This window comes from Moschus berezovskii, chromosome 12 (assembly GCF_049115385.1).
Source record: "Moschus berezovskii isolate FMDL1 chromosome 12, NW_MosBer_1.0, whole genome shotgun sequence".
In the NCBI taxonomy this organism is placed as follows: domain Eukaryota; kingdom Metazoa; phylum Chordata; class Mammalia; order Artiodactyla; family Moschidae; genus Moschus; species Moschus berezovskii.
In genome coordinates, this window is record NC_142471.1 from 35,883,040 (window position 1) to 35,905,653 (window position 22,614).

Consider the following 22,614-nt stretch of genomic DNA (forward strand, 5'->3'; position numbering starts at 1 on the left):
GTCCATCTGGTTTGTGTATCGTCAACGAGCTGTTGAAGTGTCAGGACTTCTCTGGATTTGAGGAAGTCTCATGAGCATTTTCGGAGAAGGCAATGGCAAACCACTCCAGTACTCTTGCCTAGAAAATCGCATGGATAGAGGAGCCTGGTAGGCTGCAGTCCATGGGGTCGCTACTAGTCGGACACAACTGAGCGACTTCACTTTCACTTTTCACTTTCACACATTGGAGAAGGAAATGGCAACCCACTCCAGTGTTCTTGCCTGGAGAATCCCAGGGACGGTGGAGCCTGGTCGGCTGCCGTCTATGGGGTCACACAGAGTCGGACACGACTGAAGCGACTTAGCAGCAGCAGCAGCATGAGCGTTTTATTGAGCAGTTAGGGTGTATGTAAACCTCACTGGTGGGACCTGCTTCTTCCCTATGAACTAAGAGACATGAACGATTCAGAGGATGGAGTAGTAACAAGGATGGAAATAAGAGGATGGAGCCCCACCCCCAAAATGAAAGTGCTGGGGATTTGGAATTCAGGCTTCACTGGTTATGCACCATCATAGCAATTCATTCTTCCCCTCCAAGCCTCAGTACCTCCTCTGGGCCGTGGGGACAGTTTCCTTGCCCAGCTTACACAACTCTTTGGATATGACAGAGGAGAGGTAGCCACTCCGTTCTTTTTGTTTCCTCTCTCGGGAGGAACCAGAAAGAATTATAGAGACCTCTTCTGGAGCCCCAGAGGGCTCCAGAACTGGATTGAGACAGTCCCAGCCCTGGCAGATGTCATAAGCCAGCTGGAAATACTGCCTTTTCGGCCGCCATGGCTGATGTGAAGCCGAGAGCAGGGGCATCTCCGCCCGGTTCGTCTTGAGGCCTTGCCCCGAGCACGCGCTCAGGAAGTGGCTGTGGGTTGAGTGCCTGGCCACAGTTTGGCTGGCTAAACACAGGCAGCCCTAGTGGGTGAGATGCATTGGGTGGGGGCTACCCTGGGGCCAGGCCAGCCACACCCTCAGCCCCCACCCTCTCACAACAGGCCTCAAGGGCTTCATAGTGGGTCAGGAGCCCCCCCGCCATCCAAAGCTCCTTCCCTGGGAAACCAGGGGCAGGGGCCGTCTGGTTGCTTTGTTTGTCTCATACATGCTGATGAACCAGATGGGGTGTGTCCTCCACGCACGGGCTCTGCCAGTGAGAGGGGCAGGATCGGTGAGGGGTGGCTGCAGGGAAACTGGAAGGCTGCTCAGAGGCCGTGGGTCATCTCGTGCGTGGGGCTGGTACGAGGAGGGCTGGGCACAGCGTTGCAGGGACTCAGCGTGGCCCATAGGCTGTATGCACAGCAGAAAATAGGCAAGATTATGAGTCCACCCAGCCCCCCAGCCCTGGGTCTCTCCATCACCTGTCTCTCTCCCTGGTGGGATATCTTCATGAGGGTCCCAGAGGCAGTTCCCGTTGCACATAAGTTTGTTCTGAGGACCCTGGGCTCATCTGTCTTTGTCTCCCGGCCTCTGCAGTGCTTTGACTTGGAGTCATACCTGCAGCTGAACTGCGAGAGAGGGACCTGGAGGTGTCCTGTGTGCAAGTAAGTGACACCCGCCTCAGCATAAGCACAGTCACCTGGCTGTGGGAGGAGCTCTGGGCCTGTTCCATGGTGTCCAGCCACCTCCCACCTGCCCTCAATGCGTAGCAGAGAAGCTCCGATTACAGGGGCAGTGCACAGTCCCCTTGTACCAAGCTGGCGCAAGGCTGCCCTCTCCTGTTGGTGCCCCAGTAGTAACCAGCGGCAGGGGCCAAGTCTCTTGGTCACAGTGGGGAGGAGCGGGCTGTGTCTCCACCCCTTAGGGTCCAGGAGCCAAGGCCAAGCCCTGCCTCTCTTCTTTTCCAGTAAAACCGCTCTGCTGGAAGGCCTGGAGGTGGATCAGTACATGTGGGGCATCCTGAATGCCATCCAACAGTAAGTAGGCCTCTCCACACGGGGGAAGGGGGTGGGGGGCCATCAAGAATGCAGGCCCTGATGGTATGAGGTGAGCATACATGGTTGCCCCTGATAATTTATCCCCCACTGGGCCGGCAGACCATTTTCCTACATCCATCACCTCTCTGCACATGTAAGGGCTTCTCTACCTGGGGGCAAATGAACTTTCCAGAAAGGACCATGCTCAGTCAGAGCAGGAAGCTGGCAGTGCCTGCAGTGGTGGCCATGCCGTGAGTGCAGGCTTTGGGGCCAGCTGCACAGCCACTTGCTTTTCCTAGCCTCAGTCTCCCCTTCTCTCCAAAGATGTAAAAGTCCCCCATACCTCTGTTGTAGGCAGAGTGTGATGGGAATGGGGGCAGAGGGAAGGTGGATGAGAGCATCACACTGTCTGTCCAAGCTGGAGGCTCTAGTGTCTACAACCTGGTACCCAGGACCCCAGCTCTGCCCCTTTGTTCCCCCAGCTCCGAGTTTGAAGAGGTCACCATCGACCCCACATGCAGCTGGCGGCCAGTGCCCATCAAGTCGGACCTACACATTAAAGATGACCCTGATGGCATCCCCTCCAAGAGGTTCAAGACCATGAGTCCCAGCCAGATGATCATGCCCAATGTCATGGAGATGATTGCTGCCCTGGGCCCTGGCCCGTCCCCCTATCCACTCCCGCCTCCGCCTGGGAGCACCAACTCCAGCGACTACAGCAGCCAAGGTGGGTGACGGCCGATGAGGAGGGAGGGAGAAGCCACAGCGGGGGCCCAGGATTTCTGGGGTGATAGTGGCAGGTACAGGGAAGGTGTGGTGTGAAGAGGCAGAGGTAACTTGCCCCCCAAAAAACAACACCCCACCGCTGGCCTTGTGTGCAGTGCCATCCTCCCTTCTCCATCCCACTGCTTGGTTCCATCCATCCCTGCGGGTTGGTACCCAGTTGGGAAGGTATGTATGAGATGCTACTCCGTGAGCCAGCCTCCTGCCCCTTGTACCCCAGCCTGCTCAGCCTCCTCTCCTGACTCCTGGAACTCCCGGGCCAGCAGCTGCCGATCTCAGGGGCTTCCGAGCCCACTTTGCTTGAGACACTACCACCACCCTGCCCCTGGAGTTCTGGCCCTTCCCCAGGCCCCCTGTGCTTCCTTCTGTTGTTCTACGTATTGTCCCTGTCCCTGCAACTCTCCCACCCTCTGAGAGACAAGGGTCCAGGGGCCTGGAGCACCAGCCTTCAGCCACCGAGTTCACCGTCATTGTCCCTCACTCTCTCTGCCACCAGACCCAGCTGCACTGCACTGCCCTTGGTTCCCAGAGAGGACCCTCCCTGCCCCCCAGAAGCCTGGGGATGGCAGCGCCCCACGGAATCCCTGTCCGTAGGCCCCCGGGGCTCCAGGATAATCAGATTCCCAGAGAGCTTAGCCTACCTAGCCAGAGTCCCACAGCATACTGAGGGTCCCAGCTTTCCAGCGTGCTGATCCTCTGAGCTCTCGCCACCACCACACGGTGAAGGGAGCAGCGACTTGGGGGCCAGACGGCTGGCTTCTCAGGGTGGACTCTCAAATCTAACACGGCTTCCTTTGTTTACTGGGCAGATTCTGGTCACCTGCTCTGGGCCTGGGTCGTCCCAGTGATGAAGGGCAGGCATGTGGTGGCTGCAGGGGAGCAGGTCTGGGGGCTAGCTCAGCAGATCCTGCAGAGAGTTCAGACTTGGGCCTCATTCTAGGACCCTCTGCTGACAGGAGTCCCTCCCACCCCATCCCCCTACGCTGGCGCTGCTTGCAGCTGTAGACCAGCAGATACCCGGGGGTGCGAAGGCCCACAGGATAAGGCCACCCTGGGCCCCATTGTACAGCCTGGAGGTCTGAGCTGCCAGAGCCGTCCCTAGCCTTGCAGGGGATTAGGTCTGGGTTCTTCATTTCCACACTCTGATTCCCTGGGCAGGGGTTGGGGGAGGGCATTTTCCCTCTGGATAATACCCCTCCCCATCTGGTTCCATCCCCAGGAAACAACTACCAAGGCCATGGCAACTTTGACTTCCCACACGGGAACCCCGGCGGGACGTCCATGAACGACTTCATGCATGGGCCCCCCCAGCTCTCCCACCCCCCGGACATGCCCAACAACATGGCCACCCTCGAGAAGCCCCTCAGTCACCCCATGCAGGAGACTGTGAGTACCTTTTCCTCGCCCATGACCCTCCACCTCCCCGGTGCCCCCAGCCCTAGTGTGGGGCTGTTTGGGACAGAGGGCTCCCCTGGACTTTTCTGATGTTTGCCTGGTTCCCTCCCAGGCAAAGGGGAGGGCGGAGAGTTGAGTCTGGGGACTCAGGAGGTAGTGGGGGGCCTAACCGAGGCTGGGTCATGGCTCAACAGCATCCCTGGATTTGGCTGTTTCACCCAGGACATCAGGTTCTCAGATGGGGAAACTTCAGGCTCTTACCTGCACATACATACTGCATACATATGCACATGTGTGGATGCCTGCACACACCCTGCACATAGGCCCACACATTGCCATACACACGGCACACATCCTACACACGCTCACGCACACACACACATGCCGTCCCCTCTTACACACACTTTTACACTGACTTACCATCGCTCCATCCAGCCATCTAGAATTTTGTCCCAAACCCAAGCACTTTACTCCCTGAGAGTCTGATCACCTCCTTCTGCGAAAAGAAACGTGAGGACATCTATTTATGCCAAGAGGTTTCACTTCTCATCCTGTTTCACATATTAACACACTATCGCTGAGAAAACCCCTTTGGGTGAGGTGCCGTGTGCCGTCCCTTCTCTTCCTGTGGCCCTGACAGCAGTGATGAGAGGTCTGACCACCTCCCAGGTCCTCCTCTAGGCAGCACTGGATGATCCCACTTGATCTAGTGGGCATTTTCTGAGCCTGACCTCCCGGCTGTGCCTGGTATCAGTTGTAAGCAAGACAGACACAGGCCTCGTGCTCATGGAGCAGAAGTTCTGGTGGTCCTGGAAGGAGGAAACACAGTTGGTGTTTTGGGAAAGCTGAGGCCCAGGGGCTGAAGACTGAGGCCTCGATTATTCTTCGTGTCTCTCATCTTAGCCAAGGGGCAGTCACAGAGGGCCTCGCAGTAGGTCCTGGGTCACAGCGCCAGAGAGAAGGGGCCAGGGGGTCTCGTCAACACCCAGCGGTGGGGTTGGGCGTGCACCTGAAAGCACCTCTCCAAGCTCTCCATTCTCCATGGTGTGCCTCGAAGGAAGGGGCTTCTGGAATGTACTGTGTTCCCCACACTTGACATGGAATTGGCTCTGCCACTGGGCCAGGGGATTTTCCTGTACACCAGAGCCACTAATTCTCAGCAGGACGGACTATTACCAGAAGGACTCTGAGTAAGGGGCACTATAGCAACTTGCCCACAGGAACCCAGAATGCCACATCAGAAATAGCTGCTTTCACAGGCCTTTGGCCATGTTTTTGTAAGTTACTTTTTGCCCCGTGGGGCTTCTGATTTCTGGGAGCCTTTCTCCTGGCCCCCTTCCCTGGCCCTGCTCCCCAGGATCTCAGCATTCCATGCCCAGGAGTCACCTAGATCACCCCCTGACCCCATATTGACGTGGCACCTTCTGAGTCCTCACAATTCCCAACACTCAAACATGGCAGCGGGGCCAGTGTTTCCTTCCCCTGTCCAACAAGACTCTCTCCTACCTTGTCAGTTCTGCTGCCTGGGGTCTTTGCAGAGGGATCTAAGCCTGTGAGTTGACTTCACAGCCCCCTAGGATGCTTCTCAAATATGCACCGTCCTCGCCCATTTCTGGGCTTGTGTTAGATGGTGACTGGACCCAGAAGTACAGAGGCACAAGGTGGTGGGGTACAATCGCAGGTCGACCAACCCCCGACACCTGACCAACCAGAGCAGCCTCACCCGGCTGAGCGCAAGGCCAGGAAGGATTCCCAGGGCACAGTGGGAGGGCCCCAAGCTGACGCTCATTCACCCAAGGGCTCTCCTGTGCCAAGTGGGAGGTTGCCGGGTGTGTTGGCAGCCCCAGAGAGCACCCGCCCCTCCAGGCTCTGAGATAATTCCAGCAAGATGTCAGGGTCAAGGAGGGCAGCTGTGTCAGCAGATCCAGGGGCTGTCTGTCTGGGGCTGGGCTGCTCCAGGTGTGTGGAGCCCCCTCCTGCCCCCCCCGGCTTCTCAGAGCGGTCACCATGGAGCACCGCAGGCGTGGGGAGGAGTCACAGGCTGGCCTCACGCTGACAGCCGGGGTGGCCGTCCCTCCAGCCCTTCCTGGTCCTTCTTACTTCATTTGCATCCCACACATGTTCCCCCAGGGTCACCAACCTTAAGGTCATGTGGACATTGCCTGTTGTCAGGGCTTCAGGCTGTAGGGGCAGTGCTTGCAGGGGGCCACCTGAACTGTGGGCAGAGGCAGGCCCAGAGCAAGGCCCGGGGAACAACTTTTAGGAGAAACAGGAAGAGGAACTGGGTTCTCTGGAGATCAGGACGGTGTGGCTGCTGTTTGCAAACCCACGAAGGAAGTGTCAATGTTTCTGTGTGGCCCAGAAGATGGGGCGAGGAGGAGGGTACCGAAAGACCACAGAGGCATGTGGCCGCTTGGCTGCCTGTTCCAAGTGAGCAGCCTGGCCTGCCAGGGAGCTCCCTGCACCAGCAGAGTGTGAGGGGCGTTGAGGCCGGGGCTGGGGCGGGGGTCGCCTGGGGAATGCTGGAAATGGGGCCAGGACCTGGACTCAGCCTTTTGCTCTGAGCTCTGAAGGCAGGACTGCTTGAGGCAGTAAACAGACCAGCAGGGGAGGTTTAACTCCCCCTCCCTCACTCAGGTGTCCCCTGCCCACCCACAGCCCCTGCGACCGTGGGGTGGGGTGTGGACCCTTAGGTTGTCTGTGAGAGAAGCCTGCCTGCGGATGCCCAGGTGGGTGGCCAGCAGGCAGGACTAGGAAGCCCCAGGCTTGCTCCTTTTCCATGGGCTCAATTACATCCTGCCTGGGCAGCAGGCGGAGCTCACACCGAAGCCCTGGCTGCCGCCGGCGCCTGTGTGCCCAGCGTCACCCCCAGCCCAGGGCCCATGTTGGGGGCGCAGACCCCCACTCCGAGCTGCACGCCTGCCCCATGCTGTCGTCCATGTCTGCTCTCCGCCAGCCCGGCTCGGGCCTGCACCACGCCGCCAGCAGCGCTCCTGCCCACCTCCCTGCCCTGGAAACGTGCCCATTTCGCTTCTCCATCCTGCCCTCGCTGTTGTTCATTGTGCTGATGTCCGGGCCAGGGAGGCAGAGGGGCTCCCAGGGGCCTGCCTGGACCCCGAGATCTCAGTGTCTCCGCTCATCGCAGAGCCCTCGGCCACCTCCCTCCCGGCCCCACGCGGCCTCAGCCTCCCTGGCGGGCAGTTGCGGGGGGAGGATTTTTGTTTGTTTGTTTCTCTGCAGAGAAAAAAAAAAAAAGCATTCAGCTTTGTAGAGGGGTGGCTTTGTTTTGGGGGTTTGTTATTTTCCCAGTTTGGTTTGGTTTTCATTTCTCCAGGCGTCTCGTCGCTGTACCTCGTCACCTCACCTCTCTTTTTCCTGCTCTCTCCTCCTCCACAGATGCCACACGCTGGCAGTTCTGACCAGCCCCATCCCTCCATACAACAAGGTTTGCACGTCCCACACCCCAGCAGCCAGTCAGGGCCTCCATTACATCACAGTGGGGCTCCTCCTCCTCCTTCCCAGCCTCCCCGGCAACCACCACAGGCCGCTCCCGGCAGCCATCCACACAGCGACCTGACCTTTAACCCCTCCTCAGCCTTAGAGGGTCAGGCCGGCGCGCAGGGAGCATCTGACATGCCGGAGCCTTCGCTGGATGTAAGTCGGGGTCACCACGTGCCTTGGCCTGGGGCTAGGCCTGGCATCGGGACCTGTCCGAGAGCAGGGGCGGGTGTTGAGGGCCCGAGGCCCGGGGTGGAGGAGGTATAGCTGTGAGCAGGGGTGGGCGGCCGGAGGGTGGGCCCCGCCAACCTGCCTCCCCTGGCTCCAGGCCCAGGGAACCACGCAGCGGGCCAGCCCCCTCGAGGGTCCCACGTCCCCTCCCCCTCTCTGCTGGCCCCGCCCCCTGTCCCGCAGGCCAGCCCTGCCCCGCCTCGCCCAGGCCCCCATAGAGTCCCCCCGGGCTGGTCCTGGAGGCACCCTGCCAGGGTCCCCACCCGTCCGCCCCCTTCCCCTTCCCCCACATCGGCTTGCCATCTCCGCGTTTGCCACACTCTCTGGCCCCGAGGCAGGGGAGGGGCTGGAGGGACAGGGTCCCTCTGTCTGTGTCGCTGGTGTATGTCTGTCTCCAGTTTCTGGTCTGTGTGTTCTCCATGCCCTGTGCTTCTGCTCGCTCCATCGCTCACTGTGAGAGGGCCCTGTGTGGCCTCGGGTCACACTGGGGGTGGTGGTGACTGGGGTGGAAGTGGGAAGCTGAGAGTTAGGGATCACCACGCCCCCGCCCCCTGCCCACATTGAGAACTGAATGATCTGGAAGGTGGGGCAGGGGGACACTGGGTGATGGGTGCTGGGTAGCTGGGCAGGGTTGCCAGGGAGAGGGACACAGCACTTGCCCCTCCCACCCCTCATCCCTAGACTCTAGATTCCCAGACAGGAGGTCTGCCCTATCCTCCATCACTCCTTTCCCTCACACCCCAGCCCCAGCAGGATTCACCCTTGATCTCTGTAGTGAATGGGGCTCACTCGGCTTTTTGGCCATCTTGAGTTCTTGTCTGACTCTCCTCCCCAGACCAGGCCAGGGCAGGTGTTTGTAGATTGATGAGGGTCCCCTGTGAGATCAGAAGATTCCAAGGACCTCACAGGAGAGGGTAGGGTTGGTCTGCCAGCCAGCCACGGGCTCAGCAAGGAGCCAGGAGTTCTTGGGAGAGGTGTGGGGCAGTGGGATCCAAAGAGATCACCCAGCCTTACGTGCAAAGCCATTTGGTTTTTGCTGGGAGGCCCAAGTGACCCCCAGTTGCTTGTGGCAAGTATAAGGAATACTCTTCACTGAGGGCCCCACTGTCCAGACTTGAAGTAAGCACGGTGTGCCCCAGACCAGCATAGTGGCCTGGGTGTGTCTGGGGACGACCAGCACGTAGTTTCCCCTGCTTGAGCCAGGATCCCAGGAGGCAGGTCGAGGGCAAGTGAACGGGCCTGGGGGTGCCCTGCCTTCCTTGCCCTGGGCTGCCCCAGCCCTCAGCTGACACCTCAACTGGGCTTCTGTACTTCTCTTCCAGCTCCTTCCAGAACTCACAAACCCTGACGAGCTCCTCTCATACCTGGATCCCCCCGACCTGCCGAGCAATAGTAACGATGACCTCCTCTCTCTCTTTGAGAACAACTGAAGCCCACCCCTGCATCGGGGCCACCCCTCCCCACTCAGCCTCCTTCCCCGTCTGCCCCCTACACTTCCCCGCTGGGAGCCCGAGCCCTTGGACCGCCCCTTCTGCGGCCTTCAGAGCTGAGGGGCAGGAGGGTGCGCTGTGAAGGCAGTGCGGGTCTGGAGCCCACGCCCAGAGCAGGCCCTGAAGATGACCCTCGAGACGGGGCAGCAGCCCAGGGAGGGGGCACACGCTGATGGCGGCTTCCAGATGACCCTCCAGTGCCCCCCAGATTCTTCCAGTTTCTAAACTGTAACCCAGCTTCCCTGCTTCCTGGCCCAGAGCCATCTCCAAGTGACTGAACCTGAGAGAGAGCCCCCCAGACCCCGGCGACCCCAAGCCTTGGAGGAGCAGCGGCAGCTGGCAGCAGTGAGAATGGCCTGCCCACCGCCACCACCACCACCACCCACCACAGAAAAGCACAAACCTCTGGGCAAGAGAACTCTCAGGGGCCAAGGTTATCACTTTGACCCCAGACCTCTAAGCCAGGATACTCTATGAACAGTCTCAGAAAGCAGAGAAAAAAGACAAGATTCTGTGTTTGGGAGAGGGTGAGCCATTCACCCTCTTGCTCGGGGACGGGTGGAAAAGGGAGTCAGGGCCTCTCAAAGCCAGGATGGCCCTAGAACCACTGACTCAGGCCAGGGCCCAGCCTTGGGGGGACGGGGGTGCAGAGAAAGAACCCAACTGAAATTATTGTGACCTTAGTTGGAGGGAGGGGGGGCCACCAGTCAAAGCTGGAGTCCAATAGAATCAGCAACTTACAGTTTTGCTCCAAGCCTCTCCTTGTTTTTAAACGACCGCATCAAAGCTATGAAGTCACTTGGAGAAGAGGAACGTTGGACTCGGACAGCAAGCGAACCATTTCTCCCCATGTGTTCTGTTTCCTTCCTCTGCTCCCCCTCCCCCACCTCTCTGAGACTGTTACGTGGGACGCCCACGTCCCTCTGTCCCAGTGCCCGTGTCCGCCCGGACGGCAAGGTGGGTGGCGGAAAGGCAGGGGATGCCAGGGCTCAGCAGCAGGAACCCCAGGCATCGCTCTCTCTCCGGCTCCTCTGTCTGTCTGGTCTGTGCTCCAGGCTGCCCCGGGCTCCAGCCCAGTCCATCGCCGTGTGCGCCAGAATCAAGCATCACATGGTGTTTCTGTGGCTGTCTCAGCCCCAGCTCTTGGCCGCCAGCCTCTCCCTCGCTTCGTGTCCCTCTGCTCTTGCAAGCTCACCCCACACTCCTGCTCCAGCAGAAGCAGCCTCTGGTTTACCCTCCGTGCTTTGCTCCATCCGGCCAACTGCTCGCTCTCAGAGTGCCCCGGGTAGCTTTCTGTGCAGCCGTTTTGTTCCAGGCTCCCCTGTGCTCCCCGAGCCACGTGGCCTGTGATGCTGGGCGGTTGGGTCGCTTGGATCTCCTCTGTAAATTTATCGTGCCCCTCCCCTGCTGCTGCCCGGGACCTTCACTTGCTCCCCCATCCACTGTCTGTGTTCTCAGTCTCTGTCTCCCCCTCTGTTGGCCGGGGGACACCCAGCACCCCTCTGGATTTGACCAGAACGTTGGCCGCAGCTGCTGACTTCCGGTCACTTTTCTGTAGGAAAGCTGCCATCGTCCCTCCCCCACCCCTTTTCCTTTGTCCCGTTGTTGAGGTTTTTTCAGACAGCGTGGTGTTCCGTATGCAAATCAATTATTTTAAGAATTGCTTTTGTAAATATCTTTGTGAATATTTTAGTATTGTCTTTGATAATATTCAACATTTTCATGACCTGGTTATAGCCTTTGCTGGTGTTTTTAAAATACCTTGACTCAACGACAAAGACCGAGTCCCTTTTTTAAAAAAAAAAAACAACAAACAAAAACAAAAAAGCAACCAGGGCCATTTGTACAGACGAAGGGACAAAAAGCACGGGTGGCTGTACCGAGAGTTAGACGAAGAGCAGGCTACCCGCTGTTGGGAGCCATCCCCAGTTGGCTGCTGGGGACACGTGTGGCCGTCTCCGACCAGTGACCCTTAGTCCCAGCTGTGTCAGGCCGTCTGGGGATGCCCCACCCCAGACAGACCTATAGATGCCTTCCTTAGAATTTCCCGCTTCCTGCCTTGCAAGACTGTCTCAAAAAGGCCTGGGTGTGTTCTGGTTGTTATCAGGGTGTCCTCACTCTGCTCACCAACCTACCCACAGCGTCCTAGCACAGAGGGTCGATCTACTGCCCACAACCCAGGCTCCGGGCACCTCCCTCATCCGTCTCTGAGTAAGCCGTGGGCTCAGCACCCTGAGGTGGATTTCCTGGGTCCCCTCTCAAGCAAGCCTCCACCAGCAAGTTCAGCAAAGAGCTTTCCAGACCTGCGGTGCCTGCAGCCTGCACTCTGGGCACATACTCTTCCAGAGCAGTTTTGGAGCCGGGTTGGTGGGGTGGGGGCAGGGGGGTGGGCATCAAGGCATCCAGGGCTGGAACGAGCCTTAGTTGGTGACACATTCAGGTGATGACGGCTTCCCCAAGCAAGGGCAGTTCTGAACTCTGGGAAGATGCTTCCCTGACCCTTTCTGATGACTACTTGGAGCCATACGTAACCTCAGCAAAAACGATGCCTCAGCAAGCCACTTCTCCATGACAAGCATCCACCCAGGCCACAGGCACGTTGCTGCCTCCACTCCACGGGATGGACAGGGCGCCAGCAGGCAGGCGGGAAGGCCCAAGTACAAGCAATCACCCCATCTTCTTGGTTTGAAGCTTTACCCATGGATCATGTTCCTGTAGCCATTTTTATTTTTTAAGGAACTAATACTTTCTCCCTAATGGAAGCCCTGAACCCCCAGAGAGCTCCACGTCTGCTCCCTCGGCCTCACCCAACCAGACAGGGCGACGTGGGCAGCAGCCACTCAAGGGACATGTGTACATATGTAAATGAGAAATAGAGACATGTTAACAGATGCATTCATTTCCCTCGGAATGTGTATTGTTTTTATTTTACGGAACAAAACAAAACAAAAAGGCTTGGAACTCCATCTTAATGTGGAAAAAAACTAGATCCTGTCTGTTAGCGTCTGTGAGGTCTCTCTCCGCATCTGTCTCATCATGTAATATACTCTGTGTGGAAAGGAATTTTTTGTTCCGTTTTTGTTTTTATTTTACCTACATGTACTATTTAGCTTCAGTGTACTAGTCCTGCCACCTGTGTATTTTTAGGGTGCTATGGAAATAATGAAAAGAAACGGGGATTTCAGAAGAAAATTGTAACCAAATTCATACTTTGTATAATTTTTGATATCATGATCGCAGGTGATTGACGCATACACACATGAACACACACCCACCGTGCAGCCTGAAGTAACCCCCACAGCGACCGTCATCGTCTTTGTACATCTCTGTACAATGCAATCATTTCATACTTTAAACTGGTCAGAAAACTAATTGTGATTTCTAGTCTTGCAAAACTGTATGTAGTTAGATGATGTGACAGCCTCTAATATTTATCTAATAAATATGTATTCAGATGAAACCTGTATATTAGGTGTTCATGTGGTTATTTTGTATTTAAAGATCAAATTATTTGACTATTGCTAGACATTTCTATACTCTGTTGTAACACTGAGGTATCTCATTTGCCCATGTTAATTTTTTTTCTAAATAAATGGACAAAAACGAAGGTTTGGCCAACTAGCGATTTTGTGGATGGTAAGGAGTGGTTTGGGTTTTTGCTGGTTTTGCTTTATCAACCGCCACCCCTGCCTGATCACCCTGCAAAACAAAACATACAAAAACTATGCAGTCAGGTGTTAAGTCAGAGGAGCCCCTGACAGAGGGGTCCCCGCAGAGAACCTGGAACCTAGCCCATATGAATGTGCAGCGCCCAGTGGTCTCACCTCCGGGTCTCCAGCAGCCCCTGGTCCTGGTGAAGGGATGGCCTGGCAGGCAGGAAAGGGACCCTGAACGGTGCCAGGCCCTGTACAGGGTGCTGGGACTCAGACCAGTGTGACTCAAAAGGCTATGCGGTGCTGTCTGGGCTCTGATAGCAAGACCCTGGTGGATTCTCTGGGCTTAGGAACAGGAGTCTTATCATGTTAGCACAGCTGCCGTCCCTCTGACCACCTCTCTGGCCACCCCACTTCTCAGCACCCTCACCCCCTCCCCTTTAAGGGGGACCTGGAGTCTTCTCTTGCCCACGATTGCAACTTACATGGGCTTCTTTGCTACAGCCGCTGCTCAGCTCCTGTTTCTATTAACTGTCCTTACAGCCTCAGACACACAGCTGACTTCCCTTCCTGTGTCTCCTCCTGAACTTTGGGGAAGTGAATCTGATTCTTGAAGCCCAGCATCAGAAGAGCACCCCTCTTCTCTCAGCTCTGGCCTCAGAAAATAGGACAGACTAGAATTTGGCTGTTGTGGCTTTCCCTCCGCAGAGACGGTGTAACGGCGAGTCCAAAGAAGGAAGTGGGGTCTGGTAGGCACCCCAGAGTGTATTCCCTGGAGTGTGTGTGTGTAGGGGGGGAATGTGTGTCAGGAGAGAGCACAGGTCTGCGTGTGAGCAGGTGTGTGTGTGCCAGTGTGAGCCAGGAGGACGAGTGCAGGGTGTCAGCAGCCTCAGACCAGCCCGTGGAGAACTGGGGCCAGGAAGTCCCCTGCCTCCAGGCCTTCTCCAGGGTGCCAGCTTCTCTTCTTGGAGGGAGATGGAAGGGGAGGGGAGGAGGGGAATTTCCATTAAACCTGGAATTCTGTGGCCACTGCCTTCTGCTGGCAAGAGGCATTTTCTCTGAGAACGGACACTCCTGGAAGAGGGGTGAGCAGCATCAGCGACGGCTTCCCAAAGGGGCCCCCAGTTCCCCACTGCCCCAGAGCAGAGCTTTCCCACGGCCCCGTCAGTGGCTCATGAAATCATTTTGGTGGGTTGTGACGAGCACTTTTTAAAGAAATAATGAGAGTGAAATAGAAAACACAAAGAACGCCCTTACAAAGTGAGGGTGCCGATTGTATCATGAAACTTTTGTTACAATTGTGTGTCCGTGTCTGCTGAATCATGTTGTAAAATTAATTCTTACTTGTGGGTTGTGGTTAAAAACAAAAAGTTTAAATGCCATTGCCTTAAAGGCAGGAAGTGGGCAGGGCATGGGGAGGGAGAGGCAGGGCAGTATGCTCCCCTAACTTTAAGATAAAAAGCAAACCTTCCTGCTGTTCTAGCTTCAGAGCCTGAAGCCAGGGATACAGCTTAATACAGTCAGGTGACCGCCTAGCAAGGCTGCATGCAGACCCACCCACCCAACCCCTCTAGCTCCTCCTGAGACCGACTACTTCCTTCTGTGGGCCTAGAGTGAGAGAAGCCAATGGGAAAATCCCAGGAAGGGCCTCGCTCAGAGCAGCTTGGAACTCAGCCTCCTGCCATGCCGTTCTCTGCCCTCTGCTTCCTCTCTCCGCTCACTCATCTTCAGCATGCCCTTCTTCCCAACCCACCCTGCAGAGCCCCCACCCTCTACTCAATGACTGTCCCTCCACAGAAGGCCGTAGAGTGCTGGTAGGGAAAGTTATTCAGCCCCGCATGTGGCTTCAAGGACAAATTAGGATCTCCTGCTTCACTGAGTCCTCAGGGCAGGAACTCCTACCTGCCCACCAATTCCTCTCTTCTTCAGCTCCAGCCTCCTGCTACACCATGCCCACCTTGCTTAGCAGGCTACCCCATTTTCAGATAGACCCCAGCTAACTTTCCCCAACCAATAACCTGTGTTCATCCTCCCCCAGACTTATCTTTTTCCGCCCAGGCCCAGAGGATGTGGTGTCCCTTCCCCAGTCAGGACCAGCCCCTCCTCCGCCTCTGAAACTGTCACCTCCATCTCTTCTGGGAAGGATTTCAGCCCCTTCCCCGACCCTCCCCCCTCCCTTCCCCAGGCCTGGAGCTTAAGGCTCTGGGTCTAACAGCCTCACCCCCACACGTGGCTATCCAGCCTCTCTGCTCCTCCTCATGCAGACTTCTCAATCTTTCCTTGATCGCTCATCATCCTTGACACCACGCAGTCAACATCTCTGACGTTCCCTGAAACTTCTCTCGCAAGCTCGCCTATGACCCCTTGTTTTCCCAAGTCTGCTCCCCTTTTGCAGACTGGACCTCATGGCTGCTTTTGACAGTTGTCACTTCTGCCTTACAGCTCCTTTCCCTTGGATTCCATGACAATCCCCTCTTCTGGGTCTTTGGTACTCCTGAAGTCCCCTGACCCTGCGGTCTTCACTGTCTTCACAGGTTCCATAGTCACTAAGAGCCGTGGAGGTCCGTCAAGCTCCCCTTCTCTGGCTGGCACCAATCCCTCAGGGTGCGGAGGGTGTTGGCTGCCAGCAACTCACTTCTCTTCACAGGACAGTTGTCCTCAGCAGACAGGGACCTCCTTGCCTAGAAGGTCACCCACCCCCCCACATACACGTGCACCCCTGCCAAGGATTCCGCGCTCAAAGACTGATTACTAAAAGTTACACAATGACAGCCTTTACTGCAGTGTGGTTGGCATCCTCTGTGGACCCGGTGGGGGCTGGACTTCACCCGAGGCCACATATTTCTTCTGCTATTTCTGCTTCTTTCCACCCTCACTCTCTCTTTTGTAGGTTTCTCCTGAGAACACTCCCTCAGTTAACCCCGGGAACCTGAAGGCCCATCTCAGGCTCTGCTCCTAGGGAACCAGACTAAGACAGTGGGTGTGGGAGGGGGCCTGGGAATAGGATGCTGGAGGCGGTCCCTGACGAGATGTGGATGAGGTCCCACCGCTGGTGCCAGTCGTAGGCACGGGGCAGCTGTGTATCTGCTACTCCCATCATCTTCACCTGGGGCTCCCTGGGATGGCACACGGGTCTGGGGGTTGTGCCAGCTGTTGCAATGTCTCTCACATTTGAAGGGTAAGCAGAAAGAATAACTATTAAGACTGTGGAATTGAGTGGCTATTGCTAAGTGTCACTGACTTGTTGAAGAAAGGAAAGAATAGTCTCAGATCTCTCCATCAGCCATTCAGAACAAAGTGTGAGAGTCCACAGAAACTGTTGGCAAGAAGCACTGAAATTATTCTCTGCAGCTGGGGGCCAGACAGAGTGACATGAGGCAAGGACTTCACCGTTGGAGCAGCAGAACCTCAGAAAGGCCATCTAGACCATTCTCCTGCACCAAAGTCAGGTCCCTGATAGGGAAGAAGTGAGACCCCGCAAGACACGAAGTGCGGATGGTGCTGCAATGCTTCCCCCTCGGCAGTTATTTATTGCTACCTGGAGGGTGTATTATAACCAGCTGGCAGACAAGGAAGATTCCTAAGCATGGTTCACAGATGAGGCCACTTGATATGTGGGTGCAAATCCCATGTGGGCAGAGCCTTCACTGCAGCCCCTCTTAAGGAGCTGAAAGACTACAGTGAGAGAACATTCTTCTAATGGGCAGAGGTTCGGGCAGTGAGCCTGGTCCTCTATTCTGCATGGAGAGAGGTCACTTAGCAAAAGATGTACAAGTGCTCATAGGCAGGGGCAAATGGCTTAGCTCACTGGTCTGGAGGCTGGACCTCACAGCTACCTTTGATAATTGCCGCTTCTGCTTTGAAACTCCCTTGTCTTGGATTCCATGACAATCCCCTCTTCTGGGTCTTCAGTGCTCCTGACGTGTCCTGACCATGCACTGGAAAGAGTAATAATGGACTGGAAAGAGCAAGAATGGCCTACCTGAGATGGGAGGACTGGTAACGGGGTATGTGGTTAGACCTATGAGACTGGGGAAAATGTGAGGATCCACAGAGCACGTTTTATCAGATGCCAGGGAGTGTCCAGTACAGAAGAGGCACCAAGCAACCAAGGAGGTAGGATGACTCAACCAGTTGATCAGCCAGAATCTGTCCCCATCCCTTGCTCTCTATCTAGTGTTTTGCATAATATGTCATGGAGAACAGAGTCTCAGGGAGACAGAGATCAAGTCACATATGAGCCCAACAGCAGAGGCTCCCTGTCATCAGGGCTGATCTAGCTACTGCCACTGCTGAAAGTCCAACCTGTCAGCCATGAAGACCAAAGCTGAGCCCCTGATGCAATAACATTCCACAAGGAGATCAACAAGCCACTTGGTGCAAGTTTACTACATAGGACCCCTTCTATCAGGTAGAGGTGGGTGGTTCACCTGACTCAAATTGATACATCTTCCGGGTAAGGGGTTGCCTTTCTGTCCTATAAGGCCTGAGGCCAGCACCCTTATCTGAGGACTCTTGCTTAGTCGCTCAGCCTTGTCTGACTCTTTGTGACCCCATGGACTCACAGAGTAGCCCGCCAGGCTCCTCCGTCCTTTGGATTCTCCAGACAAGAATACTGGAGTGGGTTGCCATTCCCTTCTGTAAGGGGTCTTCCCAATCCAGGGGTCGAACCAAGGTCTTCTGCATTGCAGGTAGATTCTTTAATGTCTGAATCACCAGGGAAGCCCTATCTGAGGGCTCACAGAGTGTCTAATACACTGATGTGGGTTCTCATACAAGATCATTACAGACTAGAGGTCTGAGTTACAGAAAAGATGGTATGGCCACGACTCCATGATCCTAGGTTCTGCACCACGCAGAGGCTGTGGACCTGAGAGATGGTAGAACAGCCTCGTCAAGATGCAGCTGAGGTATCAGATTGGAGATGACACCCTGTGAGGGTTACATCCTTTGGTTACATCCCAAACCAATGACAACTCTTGTCTGTCAACAGGCAGACAAGATCAGCTTAATGTGAGAAGCAGGTGGGTCTGAGCGATGCAAGGACTGTAGGAAACACTGCTGTTTTTTGCCTGCATCCCTCTGCAGGGCCAAAGCCCAAAGCTACCATGAGTGTGGGCTCTCAGCCCACAGCCACCTTTTCTCTAGAGACTGGCCCTAAGGTGTCAAGAAGTGTCTCATCTGGGAACTTACACCCCGGAGGGGCAGTCCACAAGCAATGGCTAGTGCAGAGTCTAAAATGCTGGCCCTCTGCCTTCAGAAAGATGTCGTGTAGTATAGTTTACGCTCCAAAGCCCTTGCTCTGTGATCAGGCCAACACTAGCCTCTCCCTGCTCCACCCCTCCCAGTCTTACAGGTTGTTCTGAATAGCAGTCCCTCAATAAATCAATATCACGTGGATCTCGAGCTCAGGCTCTGCTTCTGGAGAACTCCACCTAACGCAGCAGGTCTCAGTTCTCTGGATGTTGCTCTTGTGCCCTTTGGCCTAGTTTGCAATTTCTCCATCCCTCTCACGACCTTAACAACCAAGTTCTGATGACTTGACTTCCTAAACCTCTCTCTCTAAAATTGTGGCCGTACTGTCTTTGTTGCTGCGTGTGGGCTTTCCCTAGCTGCAGCAAGTAGGTGCTGCTCTCTAGTTGCCATGCAGGACTTCCCACTGCAGTAGTCTCTCTTGTTGCCGAGCATGGGCTCTAGGGCACTCGGGCTTCAGTAGTTGCGGCACACAGGTAATCACAGTGTACAAGTAATCGTGGCATGTGGGATCCCTGTTCCCTGACCAGGGCTCGAATCCATGTCCTCTGCACTGGCATGCAGATTCCCAACCACTGGATGACCAGGGAAGCCCCCTAAATAGCTATTTAATCTGACGTCTTCTCTGCTTCCTTGATGCTTTACCATAAGTCAAGTCATATGTAAGTACCTATATCATAGTCTCAATTTTGCCTCTTGGCCCACAAAACATAAAGAATATATTATCCGTCCCTTTAGGAAAAAGTTTGCGGACTTCTGGTTTACACTGTAGGGCTCAGGCACCCGGATACATTGATTTATAAACTCAGAAGATGTAGAGGGAGAAAGATTCCCTCCAAAGGATGTGAGAGTGTTGTTAAGAAGGGGAGAAACTGTGGGAGGCCTGACATGACAAAGGGGTGTGTGTATATGTCTGTCTTCAAATGGAGATGTCTCCCCGTCAGTTCTGTGTTCTAGGAGGAAACCCAGGAATTAAAGTGGAGTGATTTGGACTGGATGCCCTTCATTGTCATTGTCAAGTTAGCAGAAGACGTATTGCCATGCAGTTCATAGCAGGAAAGAGTGGGAACTCTCTAAACATTCAAGAACATTAAGGTTACTGTCAGGAAAAAGGTCAAGTTACATAAGATGGAGAAACATGGATATTCCTTATAGATCTGGGGGTTCTCAGCCACCATGAAGAAGTCCATCTCTCTGAAGTTACAGTCTGGAAAGATCACAGGGAGGGACCACACAGAAAGTGAGGGATGCCCCGGAGCCCCAGCTGTCTCTAGTCCTGCCTGTCTGAGTGTTTCAGCCTGAGCAGCAGACATGAGAGTGAGGAAGACTTCAAGATAGCCCCAGCCTAGCCAGTGTCTGGCCCAGAACACCCCAAGGGAGGACTGTCAGCAACGGCTGGGTCCAGTCAGCTTCCAGGTCCGTGAGCCGAATCAGCGATTGTTATTGATTGAAGCTGCTGCTTTAGGCTAGTCATGCAACCATAGGTCACCAAACCATCAGCGTGAAACAAATTCACATATGCCATGCAGGATGCGCTGGATTGGTGATTATATTGGAAGAGCCCAAGCTCAAGGCATGGAGGGATAGAGAGAAACCCTCGCCATCCTCCCCTTGTGTTACTCCCAGGGCCAGTCCTCCCAGGACTGCTGGGCTCCATCATATCATGAGGACTAGGGCCCTAGTGTTGTCATGGCTTTGTGGAAAGATGGGGTGTCGCAAGAGAAAGGGAAAGAGAGAGAGAGGATATGGAGAAAGACACAGAGGGTGTATGTGGGCAGCTTTTCAGAGGCCTGCGGGGTTACCCCTCTGGTATATGAGGGCACCACTAAAACCAGGAAGGGCACAGAACCTGATCCCTACCCTCAACATCCTGAGACTTTGAAACAATCACTCAACCCTTTCGGCACCTTCACAGCTGCTCCACACTAGGGGAAAGGTGAGGGGCTGCAGCTAGGGGCCAAGAGTGCAGAGGAGGCAACTTCACCCTCATTGTGGCCTCTGAGCTGCCCCCTAGTGGTGTGCAGAGGAGAAACAGGAGTATGTCCGGTGAGCCTCTTTCCTCCCGGTGCCAGAGGCAGCTGGAAAGAGACCTCCAGTCCCACAGCTTGGTGACCAAAGAGGGAAAAGTCCCAGGAAGCACTGGGTGATGGATGTAATGGGAGCTCCCTTGCCTCGTGGTGCAGCAGGAGAAAGAGGAACAGGGACACGACCCCAGGCAGATGATCCCCCAGCCCTTGGGGCCCTGGCCCGGGCAAGCAAGGAGAAATGAGCTAAAAAAGACCCAAGGTTGAGATTCCGGGGAGGCCTCAGATACCCTGAACTAAAGACCTAGCTCCGCCCTGCTGCTGCCAGAGCAGACCTGAATGAACAAGAGCAAGGAGGAACCACATGTCTCTGAGGTCTCGGAAGCAATGACATCATGAAAAGAACACCTGAGTATTAACCAGTCATTGAGGAGGTGTACTCGCAGCCCTGCTCCTGTGGCTGCCCTTGTAAACTGTACTCCCCGGGGAGAGGAGGCCCAGAGGACAACTGCACGCTCAGGTGTTTGTGACTCACCAAAGAGGAGGCTCAGGAGACACACGGCTGCCTTATGGTAGTCCTGCTCCAGCCTTGGGGGCAATGGTCCTGGCTGGGCCTGGAATCACTTCCTGGTTTGGGGAACATCCATCCTCAGCCTTCAGAGCTGACCAGGACACAAGGAACCTGCCAGAGAGAGAGAGAACCTGGCTTCCTGTCTGACCCACAGCTGTGTGACCTCAAACATTCACCCATTCCCCTCTCAGGGCCTCAGTGACCCATCTGGGAAGTGGGCATCCTACCTTCTCATCTCATCACAACTCCTGCCTTGCTCAAGAAGGGTAGTGACCAGGTAGCTAGGAGCAGGGCTAAGCAAGGGCTCTATAAGATGTGGAGGGAGGTGCCTGTGGAAGAAGCAGCTCTGATGCCCAGGAGAGCCAGTCCTGTGTCTTGACCCCACAGAGTCCTCAATTTTGTGGGGGTGGCAGTCCTACCATCAACTTGTGAAAGTCCAGAGGGGTTAGTGTCAAAACGGAATGCAGCAGAGGCTGGCAGGGCAGGGGCGGGGGTATGAGACTTCACATTTACTAAGTGCTCGGTTGATACTGTTCATGAGACAGTCACGCAGTCTCTGTGAGGGATGTTGTCTGTTTTGTTTGCTGGTATATCCACAGTGCCTAGACTACAGCCTGGTATACAGCGGGAGCCTAATAATTGCTTGATGAATAAATGAATGAACAAACAAATGAGCACTCAGAAGAAAGGTGAGAGAAGGCTATCAGGTGAGCTGGACCATAAAGAATGAGTCAGAATGAGGTGGAACAAGGGTTAGGAAGAAGCCAGGGACGTCCACAGGCTCAGAGGCGTGACGGGAGACGGGGCATCTGGACGTGGCAGATTTCCACCGCACCTGGGGAAGAGCAAGAAGGTGTGGGTGAATCTGGGTCTGAGAATCTGGGTCTTTACCTTGAGGACACTGGGGCACTGCAGGGGGTAGCTCGCTAATTAAATGTGGTGGGTTTTGTAAACAGCTTTATGGAGATACGATTGACAGACCACACAATTCACCCATTTAAAGCGTGCAATTCAATGGCTTTTAGTGTATCCATAGAGTTGTGAATCACCGTAATCGATTTTCATTACCCCCAAAAGATAACCCACACCCATTAGTTATCATCCCTCAGCCCTCCCATCCCCCCAGCCCTGGGTAAGCTTTAATTCACTTTCTGTCTCTATAGATCTGCCAGTTCTGGACGTTTCATATAATTGGAATACAATCTGTGGTCATTTGTGACTGGGTCCTTTCAGTTAAAATGTTTTCAAGGTTCATTTGTGTTGCAGCATGTATTGCTGCTTGATTGTTGTTGTTGTTGACAAATAATATTCCATTGTATGGATTTACAACTTTTTTATCCATTCATTAGTTGATGTGTATTCGGGTTGTTAAGATGTGGCTTTTAAAAAGATCTTCCGATGGCTAAAATTAATAAGAATAACCACATCAAATGCTGGAATGGTTATGACTTGACCAGAACACTCATATATTACTGGTGGGAGTTTGTAATGATAAAACCACTTTGGAAAAGCAATTTCTCACAAAGATATGTGTGTATGTGTGTGTATATATATATATATATATAAACACACTTTGTATATCCCAGCAATTCAACTTGTAGGCTAAGCTGTTTCCAGTTGTTTATTTATTTATTTATTTACTATTATGAAGATTTCTACAAGTTTTGTTGTGGAAAAAAACTGGAAACAGCCTAGCTGTTCATCAACAGGAGAATGCATAAGCAAATTGAGTTATGTTCAAAAATGGAAACTTCTCCAACTAGTCCAAAAAATGGA

At 54.6% G+C, this 22,614-nt stretch overlaps 1 protein-coding gene and 1 long non-coding RNA gene across 8 annotated transcripts in view; one reads left to right on the forward strand and one right to left on the reverse strand.

The window, feature by feature from the left end:
* ZMIZ1 (zinc finger MIZ-type containing 1) overlaps positions 1–12,803 on the forward strand; it is a 150,727-nt gene extending 137,924 nt beyond the window's left edge. For 6 of the 7 annotated variants that reach the window (XM_055425350.2, XM_055425353.2, XM_055425352.2 and 3 more), the window contains 6 exons: positions 1,501–1,568; positions 1,872–1,940; positions 2,423–2,667; positions 3,943–4,109; positions 7,515–7,772; positions 9,170–12,803. In XM_055425350.2, the coding sequence (XP_055281325.1) occupies positions 1,501–1,568; positions 1,872–1,940; positions 2,423–2,667; positions 3,943–4,109; positions 7,515–7,772; positions 9,170–9,277 (915 nt within the window). In that variant the 3' untranslated portion in view covers positions 9,278–12,803. The remainder of the gene's footprint in view (positions 1–1,500; positions 1,569–1,871; positions 1,941–2,422; positions 2,668–3,942; positions 4,110–7,514; positions 7,773–9,169) is intronic. The other variant, XM_055425354.2, reaches the window with a different exon arrangement.
* On the reverse strand, positions 1,178–13,209 carry LOC148775971 (uncharacterized). Its single transcript, XR_016038749.1, has 3 exons — positions 13,162–13,209; positions 4,539–4,614; positions 1,178–1,314 (listed from the first exon to the last, which is right to left on the reverse strand). It is a non-coding gene; the product is annotated as an uncharacterized LOC148775971 (long non-coding RNA).
* Between the last annotated feature and the right edge of the window lie 9,405 nt (positions 13,210–22,614).